The 20166-nt window shown below is 37.8% G+C and overlaps 1 protein-coding gene across 1 annotated transcript in view; it reads left to right on the forward strand.

The window, feature by feature from the left end:
* Positions 1 to 303: 303 nt before the first annotated feature.
* The window catches only part of dnah9 (dynein, axonemal, heavy chain 9), a 105773-nt gene continuing 85910 nt past the window's right edge, over positions 304 to 20166 (forward strand). The window contains exons 1-19 of the mRNA XM_059531710.1: positions 304 to 710; positions 2042 to 2238; positions 2890 to 3048; positions 3131 to 3261; positions 3352 to 3563; positions 4228 to 4461; positions 4591 to 4758; positions 4840 to 4956; positions 5456 to 5606; positions 5693 to 5807; positions 5895 to 5963; positions 10646 to 10772; positions 10859 to 11114; positions 12204 to 12445; positions 12555 to 12690; positions 12797 to 12993; positions 17211 to 17635; positions 18641 to 18863; positions 19289 to 19455. Of these exons, the coding sequence (XP_059387693.1) occupies positions 354 to 710; positions 2042 to 2238; positions 2890 to 3048; positions 3131 to 3261; positions 3352 to 3563; positions 4228 to 4461; positions 4591 to 4758; positions 4840 to 4956; positions 5456 to 5606; positions 5693 to 5807; positions 5895 to 5963; positions 10646 to 10772; positions 10859 to 11114; positions 12204 to 12445; positions 12555 to 12690; positions 12797 to 12993; positions 17211 to 17635; positions 18641 to 18863; positions 19289 to 19455 (3683 nt within the window). The 5' untranslated portion in view covers positions 304 to 353. The remainder of the gene's footprint in view (positions 711 to 2041; positions 2239 to 2889; positions 3049 to 3130; positions 3262 to 3351; positions 3564 to 4227; positions 4462 to 4590; positions 4759 to 4839; positions 4957 to 5455; positions 5607 to 5692; positions 5808 to 5894; positions 5964 to 10645; positions 10773 to 10858; positions 11115 to 12203; positions 12446 to 12554; positions 12691 to 12796; positions 12994 to 17210; positions 17636 to 18640; positions 18864 to 19288; positions 19456 to 20166) is intronic.

The raw sequence follows: 20166 nt of genomic DNA on the forward strand, positions 1-20166 counted from the left end.
TTCGGATAAAAGCTTCTGCTAAATGAATAAATGACATCATTTATCTGTGCAGGTAGTAATTGTGTCAGATATGTAATCCTGAATACACTGTAAGTTGCTTTGGATAAAAGTGTCTGCTAAATGCATTAATTTAATTTAATTTTTAATCTGTCTGTACAATGTAATAATTCATTTTATACAACAACAAAAAAAAACATTATATTTATACATTTCAATAACTGACAGTCACCTGTGAGAAGGTTTGTCTCTGTCACCATAACAACAGCAGGTCGTTACATGTAAACACTGGTTGCTATGGAGACAGCTGTTTAAAAGAAATCAGTCGTGCGGTCAGTTAGAAACACATCGGCAACATGGAGGAGAACGAGTCGACAAAAGTTGACCAAAGATTTGATTTCTTCGAGAAATGCGTGTCGAAAGCGTTTAATGTGAAGTCTGACCGCTGGCAGAAGTGTGTCGCCGCAGAGGAGCAGCGGCAGCTCATTCAGGACTTTCTGGAGAAATCTGAACACAAGACTCTGGTGATATCGTTAAACTCCTCCGGACAGTTGACCCCTACTCTCGGGCTCTCGGGAACCGGGAGGAACAAGTCGGTTTATTTCGTTAAGCGGCGTAAAACTGCACTGTCCGCTGATAAAATGAAAACACAGTTGTTTTGTGGAGACATGTGCCACTCTCCTCTGGAGCAGTTCTCAGTGTTCATGGAAAAGGTGAGTCGATGGCCAATGAATCATTATTTTGAACCGATTCTTTAAAAAAAAAAATTAGATTCGCTATAAAGTTTAGTGACGTGAGGACAGCTACTTCCTAAAGACTTAAACTGTTAAATTATTAACTTAGAAACATACTAGAGACCATTATTAGCTACCACACAGTATCTGACACCAGTTTACTACAAGCTGCAGCGCTATTAGGATACTAAGTTACGTGTATCTTGAGTGGACATCGTCTCTCTCTTTTTTAAATAATTACATTTTAAGTGACATCTATTTTATTAATTTATATTTTATTTACAGTGACAATATTTCAGCAGTCCTCTATTAGTGTTATTAGTTGTCTAGACTCAGGAGTATTGATGCCAGTTTCGCCAACGAATCATTCATCTGAGTCGGTTCTATTGAAATAATAGGTCAAACCAGTACGCAGTGCTGTCTGAAAGAATCGGTTCACGCCTTAGTTCGGACCTTTCCAGGAGAGTTTCTGAGTTCATTCGCACTCAGAGAGGATGGATGATATGATACATACAATCGACTGAAACCAAATATGCAAATATATTTTATATGTCTAATGGAAGAAAATTTACTTGATTGTAGTTTAATATTGTTGAAATTGTAACAGATTATAACACTGTTAGAAATTATTTTCTCTTCCACAGCTCATCTGAATATCCAGTTATATTTTTTTTAGATATGGTTAAATTATATTATTATTATTATTATTTATTTAATTATTTATAGATTTGTTTTGTTCAGGAATTTTGCACTGTCCTCATAGTTTTGTTATTGGAGCCATAGTTACACTAAATGCAGAACTGTCAGCATTAAGAAATTCTGCCGGCTATTCCTGTAAATTTGATAATCTTTATATGACAGGACGACGATGAGCAGTGTGCAAAAGCACATCACAGCACACAGATTGTCCTTTTGTGATCATTAAGAGACATGTCATCTTTAGTTCAGAAACTCTTACTCATTCACCATTGTTCAGGGCTTACACAGACAGGACAAAACCTCACAGCAGTTATTAAGCAATGAGCAGTGACCTGCCTGTCACTATAGCAGAAGCAGGACTATTCAGGTAAACACTGGGTTATTATGGAGACAATGAGTTAATGTAATCCCCTTATTGTGTAATTATATACTTGACACCACAAACTTTGTATTACAGGGTTGGTGAAGTGTATACTTTTTATTATGTTGATGTGTTTCTCTGACAGAAAGTCATTTTGGAAGAAAGTCTCCACACGAATTACAGTTTAGTAAATTAGGGAATTGACTAAATATCACAGCATTTTTTACTTTCATCCTTCCCATGTGTTGAGGTTGTGGAACCGGTGTTGTCCAATGCGAGGAACCACCGGGACTTTCCTGATGTCGTTTCTCAGGACCTCATGCGACACATCCACGCGCTCAAGAACAACGTGTTTGTTATTGCTGGACAAGTCAAGGGCAAGACACACCTTCCCGTGCCTCCAGGGTTCGAGCAGTTTGAGCCAGTCGCTCAAGAGGGAGATAACAGGTGGGTTCTTGGGGCCATTACATTTTAATAAACGTCTTAGTCTTAATCCATGTTCTGTGCTGAATTTTCTTTATAATTCCAATTTGGTTTTCCAGTTTAAAAATGACCGGCCTTTTAAACATTGCTTGTAAATCGGACTTTTACATTAAATGTTCCCTCCTGGTGGAATGCTCTGCCCAACTCAATCCAAACAGTCAGAGTCATAAGCCATCTTCAAGAATCAGCTAAAACCCATCTCTTCCATCTTTATTTGATCCTCTAACTCTAGCACTCTCTATTCTAATTCGGTTCTTTAAAAAATTGCATATTGCTCTTTTGTTGATTTTGATTGCTTCCATTGTCCTCATTTGTAAGTTGCTTTGGATAAAAGCATCTACTAAATGACTAAATGTAAATCTCTCATTATGCTATTACCAAATCTTGGATTCAATATAATATAGCATGACAAGAAATTGTAAAGCAATTTTATCACTTTTGACTAGAACTCCATAAAAATGGTCTGTAATTTGGGAAGCTGTGTGAGCAAAGTCAGAACATTTTAGTTCAATGCAAAAACATTAACTAGCATTTTCACGACCAAAATGACTAGAACTCCACACAAGAGTTACAGTAGTTATTTGATTGCATTGAATATTGATTTGATGTTTGCAGTGTGCATCTTGTGGATAAACGACTCATTCATTCGATGGAGACTGTTGTGATCGATTGGAGTCATCAGGTCTATAAGGTCCTGAAGAAGGACTCGTCAGAGCCATTACTTGAGGACAAAAACCCCACACCACATGCAGAGATAAAGTTTTGGAAAAACAGGTTAGTCCTGGGAATTCAGTTACTCAGATGTTGCCTGGAAAGCTCCTTCAGTCTTGTTTGTCCACGTTATGTTATGTTGTAGGCTTGCTGATCTTCAGGGAATTCATAACCAGTTCCAGTCCCCTCGAGTTCTGATGCTGGCTGAGCTCCTGGCTGCCGTCGACAGCAGTTATTATCCAGCCTTTGCAAAAATGCTCCAGGATGTTTCCGAAGGTATAACATCAGCTTCTGCCATCAAATACGCAATGCATTAATTGTGTGAAAGCTTTGAATCTTAATTGGATTTGCGATGTGTTTATTAAGCTCGAAATGAGACGAGGGATATCAATACCTTCCTAAAGCCAATAGAGAAACTTGTAGAGGATGTGGAGAACGCAGACTTCAGTGAGGTGAAGGGAAAGATCGCTCCTCTCATGCACACAGTGTGTCTTATATGGGCAAACTCCAAATACTACAACAGCCCAGCCCGACTCATAGTGCTTCTACAGGAGATCTGCAACCTCCTCATCCAGCAGGTAAAGGGACGGACACACACATTTTATATTCCACTGACTTCCATTTATAGTTTACAGTCAAACAGCCATAGAACTGCATCTATCCATCTAACATCTTTAACAGGGATGGTTAACTTTAGTGACGAGGGCCAGCATTTCTTCTCCTTTATACCAAGGGGCCAGATTACAAATCCACGTTCACACACCTTTTACACAGTCTCACTCAATTTCCTATTTATTCAAGGAAATGAAAGTATAAGTAATGTAATTTGTTTTTAAATATTTTATTAACTATAAAACTTGTGCAACTATGCAAATTCAGAAGGGAAACTTTGCTGTCAGTTGAACAAGCCAATGCAAACATCTCAATTGCATTGTCTGTAAATTTGTAACAAACAAATATACAGAGGTCCTATTTTTTATTAGTGAACATTCTCAAAACAACCCAAGAGAACAGTTAAAAAGGGCTTATTTCAATAATAATAATAATAATAATTAATTAAATAAATAAATAGCAATTTCAAATGGAAAATAAAATAATCAGGTATCTGCGTGATCTGCACACTTGTTCAAATGATCCACACTAATGTAGCAGTTGCACAAGAGTTTGAATCATAAGCCTGAACTCACCTTTAAAAAACAGTTTGGTTCATCGGCGCCTTTACATTTAAGTGTTGTTTTTTAGGCCCGGAGTTTCCTGAACCCAGAGGAAGTCCTGAAGGGTGATGTGCTGGAAAGCCTGTCCCGAGTGCAGATGGCTATAGATGGGCTGACACACTTCAAGAGCACATATGAGGACAGAAGGGCCAATCTGAGTCAGTACCAGAGGAACCAGAATGAGGTAAAGCCTTGGGATTTCTCACCCCTCCTTGTGTTTGTCGGGCTGGATCACTTCATGAAGAGACTCAGAACAATTGAAGTAAGTGGAGAGACGTACTCACACACATGCATAGTATATGTTTAGGGCATCTATGGAATTATTTTAAGAGTCTGTAGTGCAAAATGTGTTATCAGTGTTGTCTGGTTATTTTTCATTGCCATCATTTAGACTCTCCTGCTGACTGTAGTGGATATGATAAAGTTGGAGAAGGTCGAGTTTGGAGGGATTCTAGGAAAATCTCTGAGTCAGCGAGTCCAGTTCTTACATGAAGACTTCTTGGAGATGTATAAAACATTCTCAGAGAAGCCGTATGATTGCCTTGATGTTAGTAATGTGGTAAGTGGACAGCATCTCCTAAAAAACACAACACAAACACTGAAGGTTGACATAGCTGAAACAAACAATGCTTCTTTGTAGGAGTTTGAAGCAGATTTCAAGGAGTTTCAGCTCAAGGTGGAGAATACCGAGCGGCAGTTGAGTACAATCTTTTGTCATGCTTTTGATGATGCTGCTGGTCTGGAGCACGCTTTCAAGGTGAGCAAGACTTTCTGAAAATGTGACAATAAAATAATGTCTGAAAGCCTTTTTTGGTGTGGACCTGCACACATGCTCCTGGTCTTAGTAATAACTAAGAGTTTGGACATTATACATGGACAGTTTCAGTGTTTTTTTCCTGTCTTTTAAAGAGTTATAGATACCTGCATATTATCAAGTCCCAATCAGGAACGCAGCCTGAATTTAAGACTGGAATGCACACAAATCTCCACAGATCTTTAACAGAGCTCAGTTTGAACCCTGCAGAAGAAGAAAACGCTTTAGGCTCTTTGTGTATTTTGAGTTGTAGTCATTTGAACCTGGAATGAACAGAATATTCCACCCTGAAACATATTTTCATTACTGCTATATTTGATTTTTGCAGTTGATAGTGCAGTGAACCATAATATTAAAATCTTTGGATGAAGATGGTGGAAAGCATTTGTGTTTCTGAAATACAATAAACAGAACACGCTTTCAAAGAGTCTCTGCTTGGCAGGTTTTGGACATGTTTGGAAGACTGCTGGAGCGACCCCTGATAGCAGCCGATGCTCACACTAGATATCGGATGCTGATCAAAATGTTTGACAAGCAACTGGAATGTTGCAAGATGATCTTCAAGCAGCAGATGCAGACTGGAGAAACCCAAGGTTCAGTGTTCACAAACAAAATCACCGGGCTGTTTGCTATTAACTTGGGTTTTTGACTTGACATCTGCTGTTTATTGGTCTTCCAGGTTACTCTCCTGTCTCCAAGAACATGCCTGTGGTTGCCGGAGGTTTGAAATTTGTCCAGCAATTGCAGGAACGCATACAGATCCCTTACAATAACTTCAGATTCATCAACCACCCGTAAATATCTTATGCTTGGGGTTTGATGGGAAGGCTCGTTTGGAACTGCTTCTTTGTTAAACAGTCACTTTATTTGTGTGATAATAGATGTATGGAGACAGCGGATGGAAAGGAGGTGATCCAGAAATATGATGAGTTGATGCAGCAACTCAAAGGGTCAGTGAAATTATTATATAAAATATATGTGTGTGCAGAGCTGGGTAGATTACTTACCAATTAATTACAAAAATTGTAGTTAGTAACGTAATCCATTACATTTCATATATTAGATTTAGATTAATTTTAGATTAATTTTGACCTAACTCGTTTATGAAATTGATTTAAATAGGATACTCTTGTACCATATTTGCATAAAAATACAGTAATAAAAAGAGTAAGAAAATAGTAATGTGGTACTTGCATGTCATGTGACTATTAACAATGTCAGATAACCACGAACATGAAATGTGTTAATTAATTATCAAAAAAAAAAATAAAAAAATTATATATATATATATATATATATATATATATATATATATATATATATATATATATATATATATATAACATTTTATTTATTTTAACTCTCAGGTGTACTTCAAATCAATATATTAGGTGAAAGAGGATATGATGACAAAAATGTCTGGTCTTTGTGAATGTCTACAAAAATGAAGGATTTTTTTTGAGTGTATGTAAGCGGTAGGCTTTTTCAGAAAGGAAAATTTTAAAGATGAAAAAGAAGAATTAGGGAGAATCGATAATATTATGAATATTTTGTTGCTATTGTGTAAATAATATGTAATCATGTAATCCATAAAAAAGTAGCTGTAGTCTGATTACGAGTATTTAATTTTTTTTTATTTAATTTAATTACAAGTACTTAATTTTGGGAATCTGATTACGTATTCCAGATTACATGTAATCAGTTACCACCCAGCTCTGTGTGGGTGCATTATGACTCTTAACGGTGACATATTATGCCACAATTAATAAGAAGTAAGTCTCTGATATCACCAGAGTGTGTATGTGAGGTTTTAGCCCAAAATACCCCACAGATACTTTTTATAGCATTTTAAAATTGCAACTTTTAGAGTATGAGCCAAAACGCACCATATTTTTGTTTGTCTCTTAAAGTGCAAATTAGCTGGTGCTGCCTGCCCCTCTTTTCAGTAGAGAGCGGAGCTTCAAGAGCTCATGCTCCGGCATTTGCAAATAAACATTTTCCTATTAGTACAAGTCCGTTATCTTTGCAGGAAACGGGCTTGGTTTAAAAGTCGGTCATCTGATTGTACTGTAATGATGGGAGAAATAAAAAATTTCGAAGCTTCCAATCAATTGAACAAATTGCTTTGCAAAATGATTCAATCGAAATACCATACGCTGGTGATGCCTGCTGGTCAAAACTGTGTAAACGCAACAAAGCTCTTGCCAAATCATATATATATATATATAAATAATAATAATAATAATAATAATAATAATAATAATAAAAATAAATGCTTTTTCAAACCCAGTGCAAATGCTTTCTTGAAAGTATAATATATTAAATGGAATCAAAATAATAAAATACCATTAACTTGTAAACTGTTACCTGGCCCCTCGGTGGGCCCCCTACGTTTACTTCACCATATTACAATTAAATCCTAATCTAATCAGGACAAAATATTTATTTAGGTCTAAAGGCCTGTTCACACCAAGCACGATAACTATAAAGATAACGATAAAGATATAGTTCTAAAAATCGTTCTCAATATTAAAGAGTAGCAGAGTCCACACCACAGCTATAACGATAAAAGCATAGAGAAACGGTATCGTTGGAATCATTTTCAGAACGATTTTTATCCAGCTGATGAACGATACAAACATTGACATCCAATCAGAATCCACCCTGCTATAACGAGCTCGAGGATTTAAAGCGGCAGACGCACGTGCGCTCTGAATAAACAGACGATATCGTTCGCTGGTGTGGACGCTAATATCGTTATCTTTATAGTTATCTTTATAGTTATCGTTCTTGGTGTAAACGGGGCTTAAGACTCCTAAATAGATATTTTACCAATCTTTTTTGTTAAAAATTATGTAGGAGAAGTAATAGATTAATTTATGGCAAGAGTGCACCTCAAAAACCTACATTATAACAGGAGTTCTGACCTTAGTCAAAAAATTTCTTCTTTGTTGCCTTTTTCTCTATCACACTTTAGAAATCACCATAAATTATATATCACTTGAAAACTTAAAATCTCAAAATTCATCCTTTGAAACCCATTTTAAATTCAAACATTGCATTACCATGAAAATGGTACATCAAAATCATGTTACAAAATGTTTTCAGTCATGAATTATAAAAAATTTGGTTTGGATCATGCACTTTCAAGTCTATGTTCAAAAATGTGACAGTTAACAGGTTAAATATGAAATGTCTGTATACTATGCATTTTTTTAAATAATTATTATTATTTGCAGGGCTTGTTTGTTTGTTTTATGGAGAGCTTATCTAAACAGGACAGTAAGAGACTATTAACTACTACTCGTCCTTTTAATTACACAAGTGTCTCAATAAAAATGTCTACAAATTGATTCAACTGATCAGGGATCAGAGATGCTGGTTCAGTGGTTCGCCGCTGGGGGCGATCTCAATGAACTCATATAATAAGGTAAACTATAGAAATTTTGAAATGTTTCGAAACAGTTATGTGCTCCGAAACACTGTTTAGAAACAAATGTGTGTTTCAGAAGCAGCCATGACTACTGTACTGTGCATAATAAATGCGCGTTTCTGAAACAAATATGACTCCTATGTTTGCTGGTGCATCCCAAAACACAACACTTGCAATGTCTCTTTGGCGCTGCCATTATATATCCAGCAGCTACAGCAAGAAAACAGTAATGGCGGACTGCTGCTTCTCACTCAGGGCTGTGTCTTGTAGTGATGGGAAGTTCAGATCATTTTACTGACTCGCTACTTTGAGTCTCGTTCAGCAAAATAAACAAATCTTTTTTCGAGTCATTTCGTTGATTCCGTTCATTTTAGCAGGATGTCATTGAAATGTTACATATTACTTCCCTAACACATCTATTACAAACTCACTACAAACATCACACTACAAACAATTCAAAACTATAATGCTATAAGAAACAGAAAAGATTAATTCATTATTTACCTGGGTCTTTAACCTATGATTAGCTCACCTCACCTCTTATCTGACAAGTCTTCGGGTTTGAGTCGTTCCTTCAACACGTGACAGCCCCATAAACTAAACCAATGCAGTCTGAGCCAGAAAGAGAATTGATTAGTTCATCTTTCAAGTCTTGTCTTTTGTGTCTTGTCACAGACTCTAGAGTCTAAACAACTGCATATGCCGGATTTCTTCCCTACATCATCGTAGGGAGAAATCTGGAATTGTGTGTACAGAGAGACTGTTTATGATTTATTGGGATTGTAAAAAAAAAATGAGGGGGGCGATTTTTACCATTACAGGCTGGTTGTTTTCACACACTTTATTGAAACACTTTATAAAATTTTTGCATAATAGATCTCCTTTAAATCCCTTTTATTAATCATGTTTATTTTGATTGTGAGTCTCAGCTGAAACTTTAATCGCAGATTAATTGTTTTTGTTTAGCCAATGTATAGACCACTGTGATCCACCTTTGTTCAAATAAATGAGGCTCTGTATTGAAAGACCTATATATTCTCTGCTGCAATCCTGAACAGTAAGGTGTAACGTGAAGATAGGGTGGTATTGTTGAGGGACCTTCAAGCTCAACATGGAATAAACAAACAAAACATGATTTATTTGCTCATTTAGGCGCTAGTGTCTGTAGATTATTACTTCAGGGTCTCATTTTCTCCAATTACGTGCAATGCTTCCATATCACAGCTTGAACAATGGTTGTGTAAAGCGTTGCTGATGTAGGAATGCATGATACATGTGACCAAGAATGTGATGCATGTGTGTGTTTCCCTTCATGTGAGAAACAAATGATGCATTTCCCATGGAGCCAGATCTGCGTTCTCTCCAGTCAGAAATTAAGCTTCCTCGTTAGATGATGGTAATCAGCGATGTTGCGTAAACACAATCTAGCTGGAGCTGTTATTGGTATCTCTAGTTATTATTTCTTGACACTGAGATGTATGAGTTGTGTGAAGCAAAGCGATATTTGATTTCATGGACCGCAGCTCTGCAACTCTAATAAGATGATCAAGCTCATACCAAATCCAATAAAGGCCAGAGAGTACGGCCTCTCACAATCGGCCTATAAAGAGATTACTGTAACAGTACGCGCTTCTTGAAGAATGCTGTGCCAACAGTTAAAGCCTTATACACGTAATCCTAAGCATTTGATGGTCTAAAACTGTGCGGATGTTTAAAATGGAGATTTGAATTTGATGTGTTCACAGTCCCTCTGCATTCCTGTCTGTACCTTCCTTCAAATCAATGTAGCACATTTTCTGACCACATATATATTCTGTGAAAGCAAATAAAGATGTTTGAGGGAATGAAGGTGGATAGTGATTCATACTGTCGAGCTCCAACAAGCAAAATCGTGCACTATAAAAGTGTTCCATCTGGCTTGTGCACTATATTACTTCTTCTGAACAGACTTAAATTCATATAATCGTTTATCTTTCCATCTAATCATGCTGGAAAATCTCCTTTGCAATTGCATTTGATTCCAAAAAGGTATCTTGTATGTAGTGCTCTGTTAAGAAACTTTTTTATGTTTTGTTCATCTTGGCAGTTTGAAGCACTGCACACATTTGATGTATGAAGAGCAGCCATTCATTAAAATCCCTAATTTTAGCATACATCAAAAAATGACGTTAGTAATTCTCCTGCTGCCTTTATCACCAGATACGCCTCTAAACTGTATGACATCTGGACGAGTTCTGTTGCTGAGAAGTCACAGTTTAATCTCCAGAAGCCGCTGATATCCCGAGAGCAGAGAACGAGACTCATCTCTGTCAACTTCAGCCCGCAGGTCAGGCTGCTGCTCTCCTTACACACATATGTTACTATCTACAGGCCAGTTCCCTTATCGAACTCGACTCTCTTCTCGCCCTGTAGCTGGTGTCAGTGCTGCGGGAAGTGAAGTACCTTGAGGCCAGAGAGGCTGAAGTCATTCCAGATATGGCTGCAGACGTTTATTCCAACAGAGAGCTGCTGTGGCAGTATGTGGCCAATCTGGAGCTCGCAACCAGCTGGTACAACAAAGTGATGAGCACCGTGCTCGAGGTGGAGATGCCGCTGATCCAGAGCCAGCTGACAGATATTGACACCAAGTTCAAAGAAGCTGAGCAGAACCTCTGCTGGACAAGCCAAGGTAGAGATGATCAGTGTTGAACCCTCAAATAACTGAGATTGATCCACTGCAGCTGGTAGTGTGATGCAAACGTCATTATGAACACTCAAAGCTACAGCGTCCTGCAGGCTCATTCAGGGCAGCACATGCAGGTGTGATATATCAGGACACTAACTTCATTGATATCTGAACATTTTCCATAAAATATTTAATCAAAAGCACCTTCAAAACCATTATCATTGTTTACTAAAACCGAAATTAAAAATGAAAGCCATAAATGAACAATCTTGTTACATGAAAGATGTAACTAAACTAAACTAACTAAACTAATTTTAATTTAGTTGTAGTTGATGTACTAAAATTACTAAAACTAAAACTGAAATTCAAAATTAAAATATAAAAGAATCTTGTTACCTAAAATAATAATAATAATAATAATAATAATAATTATTATTATTATTTCAGCTAGTTGTAAAAGCAACATTTAAATAACTAAAACTGAAATAAAAATGAATCAACTTTACATACATATATAAAAGCTGCTAAAATGACAAAAACAGCTAAATTACTTAAACTTGAACTAAAATTTAAATTAATTATTAATAAAATATTTGTATTTTATTAATTAAGTATTAATAAAAACTATAATAGTATTTCAGTTATTCTAAAATAACTTGGCATTTCTCAGCATTCTTCACTGTAGAACATTTAAGGCTCAGATCAAAATCTTTCATGAGTGTGTTTTTATTTGATAATTGAGCTTAATTATATATATATATATATATATATTTGTATGAGTCTGCCTCTGTTTCTGTACTTCTTCATAGTAATCTTATTTATTTTTCTTTTTTTTAAGAAATAATTTACGTTATGTTGTTCCTAACCTGTATGATTTATTTCTTCTGTTGAGCCCCAAAAAAATTTTTTTTTTAGCAGAGTGTTCGTGCTGATAGAAGTGAACACACCACATATTCATTACAATAGTCATAGTGTCTTTATTTTTTTCCTCTGTCGTATAAAGATAATTTATGTTTGGAATGACATGATGTTTGATTTTATATTCTCTAGATTTTTATATACACTAAATCTCTAATGTGTTTTCTCTGTTAGGGATTTGGGAATACATCCAGGATGTCCGTGAGATGGTGCATGACCTGGAGCAACGCCTACAGAGGACTAAAGACAATGTTGAGGAGATCCAGACTATCATGAAGAGCTGGACTACCCCAGTCTTTGAGAGGAAGGAGGGGAAGAAAGATACTCTTCTAAACCTGGAAGATAAGACCGAGCGTCTGGAGAGAACATACGGCCGGATCCGAGCATCAGGAACCAAGATCCATCTGTTGCTTAAAGTATGCTGTGACTAAAGCCAGCGGTGATCCCATCAAACAACAACTGACAGAATGACACATTTTAAAGGAGCCGTTCACCCAAACATTTCTACTTTTTGTTTTGTTTCAGGACAACTTGTCACTCTTCAAAGCAGACCCGTCTTCTGTGCAGTGGAAGGTTTATGTGGATTACATTGATGAAATGGTAATTGATGGTTTCTACAATGCTGTTGAGAGCTCCCTCAAGTTCTTCTTGGAAAACACAGGTGTGCTTAATTAATTTTAAGCATTACTAAAAATGATTATAGGGGTTTTCCCTCATTGCAGATTGATTTTTCTGCACTAAACAATTACTCAAATCCCCTGATACAGACCCGAAGGCTGGATTAGCTCCACTCTTTGAGGTCCAGCTGTCTCTGCAGGTTCCTGAGATTGTGTTTTATCCGTCGTTGGAGTTCAGTGCTTCAGACGGGTTCCATGATCTGGTAGAGAGCCTCATCAATAGCATCTTTAGGATCTCTGCTCTTGTGCCACGGTTATCTGAGCACAGTGGTTTCTCACACTATCAGGTACTGAGCCAAACGCAAAACTTCATCTGGATTTAGATACTATCAAATGGTGCTGTACTAAAGTATAAAAAAAAAAAAAAAAAATTATAGGTTTGCAGGTATTTATGGGAAAAATGTTAAGTTCAATAATGCTACTGCCAGTTATTCCTTTTTGAAAAGTGTGTTTTGTGTCAGAATGTCTGTTTTTGTTTAGGTCTGTTTCTCCATCCAACCAATAGTATTTTGATAGCCCAGGATGCCAGCTGGCAGAAAACGCAGCGTATTGTACCCATGGAAGCGAGTCAGATATCTAAGATTATACCCAACCTAAAAAGCCTCCAAATCCAAAAAATCTTTATGACCAGAGGCGTATTAAAACACGGATAAATCAGCTAATCAGCTTACACTATAAGACTAATTGCCTACCATTGTCAACTGCGCTTGTTCTTGTTGCGTGTCATCAACTTGGCAATCCATGTGAGCATCGATTCTGAGGAAGAGGGGGCAGTAGAAACAACTCTATCCAATACTATGAATTTGCATTGCAGTACCTATTTCAACCACTAGCTGCAAAGACTATAGAAATACAAAGACGGTTCCCCTTCAGGAACTCGAGCTGCGTCCAAAAACGCTATGGGAACGCCCTTCAGCGTGACCAGCTCTGAATAGTATGTATAATCAGTCTCATGAATGGGTGTGATGTCATAGGCGGGCGACCAGGAAGCTATAAAAGCATGTGAGGTGGAATGAGCGTCGTGAATGAGGAGGAGCGTGACCGTGCTTGTTATCTTGCGATTCCGGTCCTGCTGTTGCTTAGGCACAGCGGCGACTAAATTTGCGGGGATTGCATGAGATCTGGCGGACGGGTTGGAGACGGTTCTTCCTATCTCCACCCATATTCCCTAGATCTAGAGCTCGTTTTCGAGGCTCGGAAGACCGTGCTGCGGTTTCTTCCCCCACTGACTGTGAACTCTGCTGCAGCTATTTATCTCCAAGGAGATTATTATTGTTTATATTGTGTGACGTGTATTACATCATTTTAAGTTTGATGTGAATCTTACCATACCAGACCGTGTTTACTCATTTGGTTGTTTGGATCCACTTAATTATGAGGAATTAAATGAGGCATTTATCTGAATATGAGAAGTTAGATATATCATTTTTTATATGAATCTTACCATGCAAGACCGTGTATGCTCGTCTGGTTGTTCACCTGCATTTAATTCTGAGGAATTAAATTCACTATTTATCTGACTATGAAAAGTTCCTCTGAGGAGGCTGAGGCGGTCAGCAGGGGCTGCTGGGCAGAGCAGTCCCAACCTATCGTGTTCCAGCTCCTAATTCCGGGGTTGTCACTTCTCATACTCCTAAAAGTCTAGAGTCAGAGTGGCACTCCCAGGCCGAAGGCTTTAAGCGGTTCTGAACCTGTATCCTGCCAAGTGTGCTTCATTGGGTCCTGCCCCAAGCAGGCTCTGGTCAATTGAGTCTTCCTAGCAGACGATGGGTCTGAGGACCGTCATTTTTAATAGGAGACTTCAGCTTTGAGAGTCCTGATGCTGTGGCTCAGGATGAGGGGAATACACCGCATTTAACGGTGCCCGTCTCTCCTCAGTGCCCTCAGGAGATCGATCTGTCAACCCTGCCTGTGTTCCAGTGTATCAACTGCCTGAAGATGCTGGCCATGCTTCGAGCACTCCATTACTTTCTCCCAGACCTAGGAGGTCACAATGTGCATGAAAATCGCATTCGATTTTTTGCACAGCCCTACTCTAACCACTAGGCCACGAATCCCCCCATCTGATTTCTCTCCTCGACGGCGTTCCATGGGAGATTACCATCAGGAATAGTCTCCTCTCACAGGTGGAGGACACGATATTCCACCCTCGCCCGGAGCTACGGAAGTTATGGGAGTTTCCCCTGAGGGGGCACATCTCGTAGCTTCTGGTCTCTCAACCGAGGTTGCTGAGATCATCCTCCAATCCAAAACTCCCTTAATGAGGTAACTCTATGCCTGAGGTGGAAACTTTTCACCTCCTGGTGCGAAGACCGCCAGTCGACCTAGTTAATTGTCCAGTTGGTACAATTCTGGAGTTCCTGCAGGCCCTTCTCTCTGCAGTGTTGACCCACTTCACCCTGAAGGTCTATGTGGCAGCCATTGCAACCTACCACGCCCCTCTTGGTGTCCATTCAGTGGGCAGACACCCTCTGGTTACATGTTTCCTCTGCGGTGCACTGAGACTGAGGCCTCCCGCCAGAAGAAGATTATGCTAAGTGGTTTATCAGGATGCTATTCTAAAACCTTGAGTCCTCTGATCTCCCCTCACCATTGGGAGTCAAGGCTCACTCGAACCGAAGTATGACGGCCTCCAAGGCCTTCTTGTCAGGTATGTCTATACAGGACATCTGTAACGCAGCTGGGTGATCCACGCCCCTCACACTCATCAGATTTTATGGTTTAGATCTGTGAGCCACTCTCGGCACATTAGGCAGGGACTTGCAAGTCTGGCGACATGGGCATTCTCATTCCCATAGCTTTTTCGGACGCAGCACGAGTTCCTGAAGGGGAACGTCCCAGGTTACGTATGTAACCATGGTTCCAAAAAAGGGAACGAGCCAGAGTTCGCATCATTCCTAGAAACTGACCCTCGTTCCACCTCACGTGCTTTCATAGCTTCCTTGTCGCTATGTCACCTGCCTATGACGTCACGCCAATTCAATAGACTGATTACACATATTATTCAGAGCTGGTCACACTGAAGGGCATTCCCATAGCGTTTTTGGATGCAGAGTCTCATTCCCTTTGGGGAAGCATGGTTACATACGTAACCTAGGACGTTCACTCCTGTACTTATGAATGAGAGAAACTGCAAAGCACAATATGGCAGAATAGTCCCGCCCCATCTAAATGAAAGAGACAATTGTTGATTGGTAAAGTCATTGCATCACTGCAGCGGCTGTTAGAAGCTCTGGTTCCCATAGAAACCGGAAGCTAGAGCAGGCAATGATATAAGCGCGTTGGAACTACGCCTGGCCATTTACTGTTATAGCTTGAAAAATAAGCTTTTTAAACGCTATTTGAGCATAAGAAATGACATTCATGGGGCAGTTCATTTTAGATTTTGTTGCTGATTTGAAATAGGCAATTTAATTGCGAGTTCAGCAAGCAGTTTTGGAGATTTCAGGATTCCTCCATTCATTTAGATAGGACTTGTTCATGTTTGAGCTGCCCGGAGGCATTGCAAATATGGCAGACTGGTGAACGGACTTTCCTTGAAAGTGACTTTGCTAGCTGTCAATATTACATAATGTACTTTTGAAAAGTTTTAAATCAGTGATTAAACAAGATGATTTTCACATAATTTAGAAAGAAACATTCTAGGCTACAAGCTCCAGTTCTCAAAAGTCCCAGGAACCAATGTTCTTTATGTGTTTTATTGCCTTATTCAAGTAATTTAACATTTTTAGTTTTTCACTAACCACGCATAACATTTTTTTTTTTCTCAAAAACACAATCATGTACATACATGCTGCTCACATATTATTATAGCCCAGTTTGTGCTGATTACAGTGAGATTAGACTTCAGCCATTTAGATATTTATAAGAAACTTTAAAAAGCACAAATGTCAGGGCATGACAAAACTTCTCCAGGCCCCAAAAATACCCTTAGACTCCAGAGGGTTAATTAAGGCCTAAAAGATCTTAAATTGGAGCAGAAAGTCATAAGTCTTAACATTAAATGTTGTGTGCACTGCAAATAATTTTTTGTTTTTGATCTTCATCTCCAGTAAATTATTTTAAGATTTTTAGACATTCACACTGGTAAACAAGGCTTTTATTATTATTATTATTATTATTATTATTATTATCATTATTATTTATTTTAAATGTAAATCTATTGGAAGTAGTGTTCTCACACTTTGAAGTATTGCTAACTCAATATATTTACGTTTTGAGGACATATTGATGTATTTTGTTAAATTCAACGTATTTCTAATGTTTTCTTTACTTGGTCTAAAAAATTGTATATTTATCTTCATAAAACCTGCAGAAACCTGAAAATTCATGATTCACAATCAAGAGGCAGATCAAGTCTTTACATTTTGACAAAAGAATTTGAAAGAAATCTTTTTTTCTTTCTTTTTTTCTAAAATGTAAATGCAGTGAATTTTGTTTAATTTTGCTTATGCAAGTGGTTTATGATCAGATATGTCTACATAAAGTCGTCTTGTTCCTTCAGGCTGATATGGAGGACATGGTGGACTTTGCGGAGTGGAGGCATCTTCTGATGGAGCGCGTGAGGAAAGTCATGGGACAGTGCTGTGAGTATCGTAACAGCCTGGAACGCTACGCTTACCTCTACGTGGACGACCGGAAGGAATTCATGCGTCAGTTCCTGCTGTACAGTCACGTTCTCACGAGCGAAGAGATCGAGGCCCACGCCGAGCACGGCGTCCCAGAAACCCCTCCGACTCTGGAGTGCTTCCGCAAGCAGGTGGACTCGTATGAGTGCTTATATGAGGAGGTGCAGCGGCTGGACCCCATCCATGTGTTTGAGAGCTGGATGAGGGTGGACGCACGAGCTTTCAAAAGTGCCCTGCTCAACGTCATCAGAAAGTGGAGCTTCATGTTCAAACAGCATCTTATTGATCATGTGACACACAGGTAAAAGCCCTGAGTTCCTAATTACATTACAATTATGCACCAGAGCCAGTTTAAGCAGTGCACTGTGATTTATGCAGTGTGGAAAATACAGACACAATCATGTAATCCAGTCATAAAAATTAGAATTTTTTGTTCAATGCAGAATGTCAAAGAATTGGGCAAATTTTGGATTAATAAATCAAAAGCAGGTCAATACTCTTAATCAAAAGGCCATATGGACTATAGTCTGTGAATATTGAACCACAAAAATACTATTTAAATATGAATCTTGCATGTTCTGCGTGTCTCTGTGTGAATGAATGGAGCAGACATATTTTTAGGGTCAGTGCCATTGATGCAAAATAAGTTCAGTTTAACTTGAAATTAAGACAGAAATACAGAACTGTTATATACTACAATTTACTTCTCAAAGTAATAATAATAATTAAACAATTGTTCTTCCATATTTTAAATTTAACAGTAAATGCCAGCACTTTTGCAGCACTTTGTTAGCAGAATAAATAAATAAATAAATAAATAAATAAAGGGTCTGTTAATTTTGATTTGCTTAAAAGATGTATTAAACTGGTAAAATGTTTTGCCTACATTTGGTTAACAGATCAATTAAAATATAAAACAAAGAATTTCAGAAAACTGTTCATTGGGCCAAACAAACAAATTTGGAAAAATAAAATAGAATATGAAAAAAATTATAATAATCATGGGGCCCTAAAAATGTATTTTTTTTTTTTTGTAACACTTCTATTAAATTGTGTAAGTTTAATGATTTCAAATAATGAGACATGTTTTTTAAGTGTAAAAAACTTAACCATTAAAAAGATTTAAACAGTAAAATGGAATTTAGGACAAAGTAAATAAATAAATAGATACATACATACGTACATGCATAAATAAGTAAGTAAGTAAGTAAGTAGGTAAGTAAGTAAAAACAAAAAACAAAAAAACAAATGGTCTGCCTGATATTTTTCACACGTTTTGTCTGATCTGTTCTGTCTGTGGCTGTAGTCTGTCTGACCTGGAGGAGTTCATCAGGCTGACGGAGGCTGGTCTGGGTAAGAAGGTGGAGGAGGGAGACTATAACGGTCTGGTGGAGATCATGGGTTACCTGATGGCTGTTAAAGAGCGTCAGAGCACTACAGATGAGATGTTCGAGCCTCTGCAGCACACCATTGATCTGCTGAAGACTTATGACCAGGAACTCCCAGAGCTTGTGTACAAACAGCTAGAGGTACGTTTATCTATAAAATAATACTGCACAAACTCACTGTTTTACTGACTGATAAAGCCATTAAACTGAGGCCAAGATTTCACATGACAAACTCTATTAGCATATAGCATCAACCCACAGAACACTAGGTTCACAGAATAGTTATTATTCTGTGAACCTAGTGTTCTGTGGGTTGATTCTACAGTAAATGTAAAGTGTTCTTTAGACCAGTGAAGAATTACATGATTGTTCTTGGCCATATTCACAAAAATCTATATGTACTGTAGCTGGTGTAATAAATGCAATAAATTCATTTGGCAATTTAAGACATGATTAAGATTATCTTTATAACTTTAAAATAGTTTTTCTCTAAATGCACTAGACAGACATGTTCAGCTTTTAAAAAATGCATCTTGAGACCTTACTTTTTTTTGCTTGATGGACAGGTGCTGCCGGAGAAGTGGAATAACATAAAGAAGCAGGCGGTGTTGGTGAAGCAACAGGTTGCTCCGCTGCAGGCTGGCGAGGTGGCTAATCTGCGCAGGAAATGTGCTTCATTCGATGTGGAGCAGTACACCTTCAGAGAGCAGTTCCGCAAGAAAGACTTTTTCAGGTACATGATATAATCTGGAGGATAACAGTAATCATAGCTCAGTAGGAGATTTGGGCAAAAATGTCATAAAAATGAACCAAAATGCCCCCTAAATTCAATAGAAGGTAGCAAAAAATTCCCCTGAACAATTAAACTAGATCTATTACAGCGGTCACGATATTCTTTATATAATATATTCTGCTTTTATATAATATATGCTACTGAAATAACCAATGTGAAGTCTTGATTTTCTAATTCGCAATGAGAGCTAAACAAACTAAATGAATTTGTAGCCAAAATAAACAATTTCTCCACATAAAATGGATTGACATTAATCATTATTACATTATCAGTATAATAATAATAATGATTTTTGTCATTATATTTCAGCTTCACCCTAAACAGTCTATGTAAACCAACATAAGCACAGCTTCTGTTCCAGATGGTATCAGTACTGTCTGATTAAAGGGATAGTTCACCCAAAAAGGAAAATGTGATGTTTATCTGCTTACCTCCAGGGCATCCAAGATGTAGGTGACTTTATTTCTTCAATAGAACACAAACTGAGATATTTAGCTCAAACCGTTGCAGTCTATCAGTCTTATAATGTAAGTGAATGGGAATCAGGGATAAAACATACAATAACAACAAAAAAAAAACCATACACAAACAAAACCATATTAAACCCTGGGGCTTGTGAAACATTGATGTTTAAAGACAAAAAATTATTCT

This window comes from Carassius carassius, chromosome 40 (genome assembly GCF_963082965.1).
Source record: "Carassius carassius chromosome 40, fCarCar2.1, whole genome shotgun sequence".
Taxonomy (NCBI): Eukaryota; Metazoa; Chordata; class Actinopteri; order Cypriniformes; family Cyprinidae; genus Carassius; species Carassius carassius.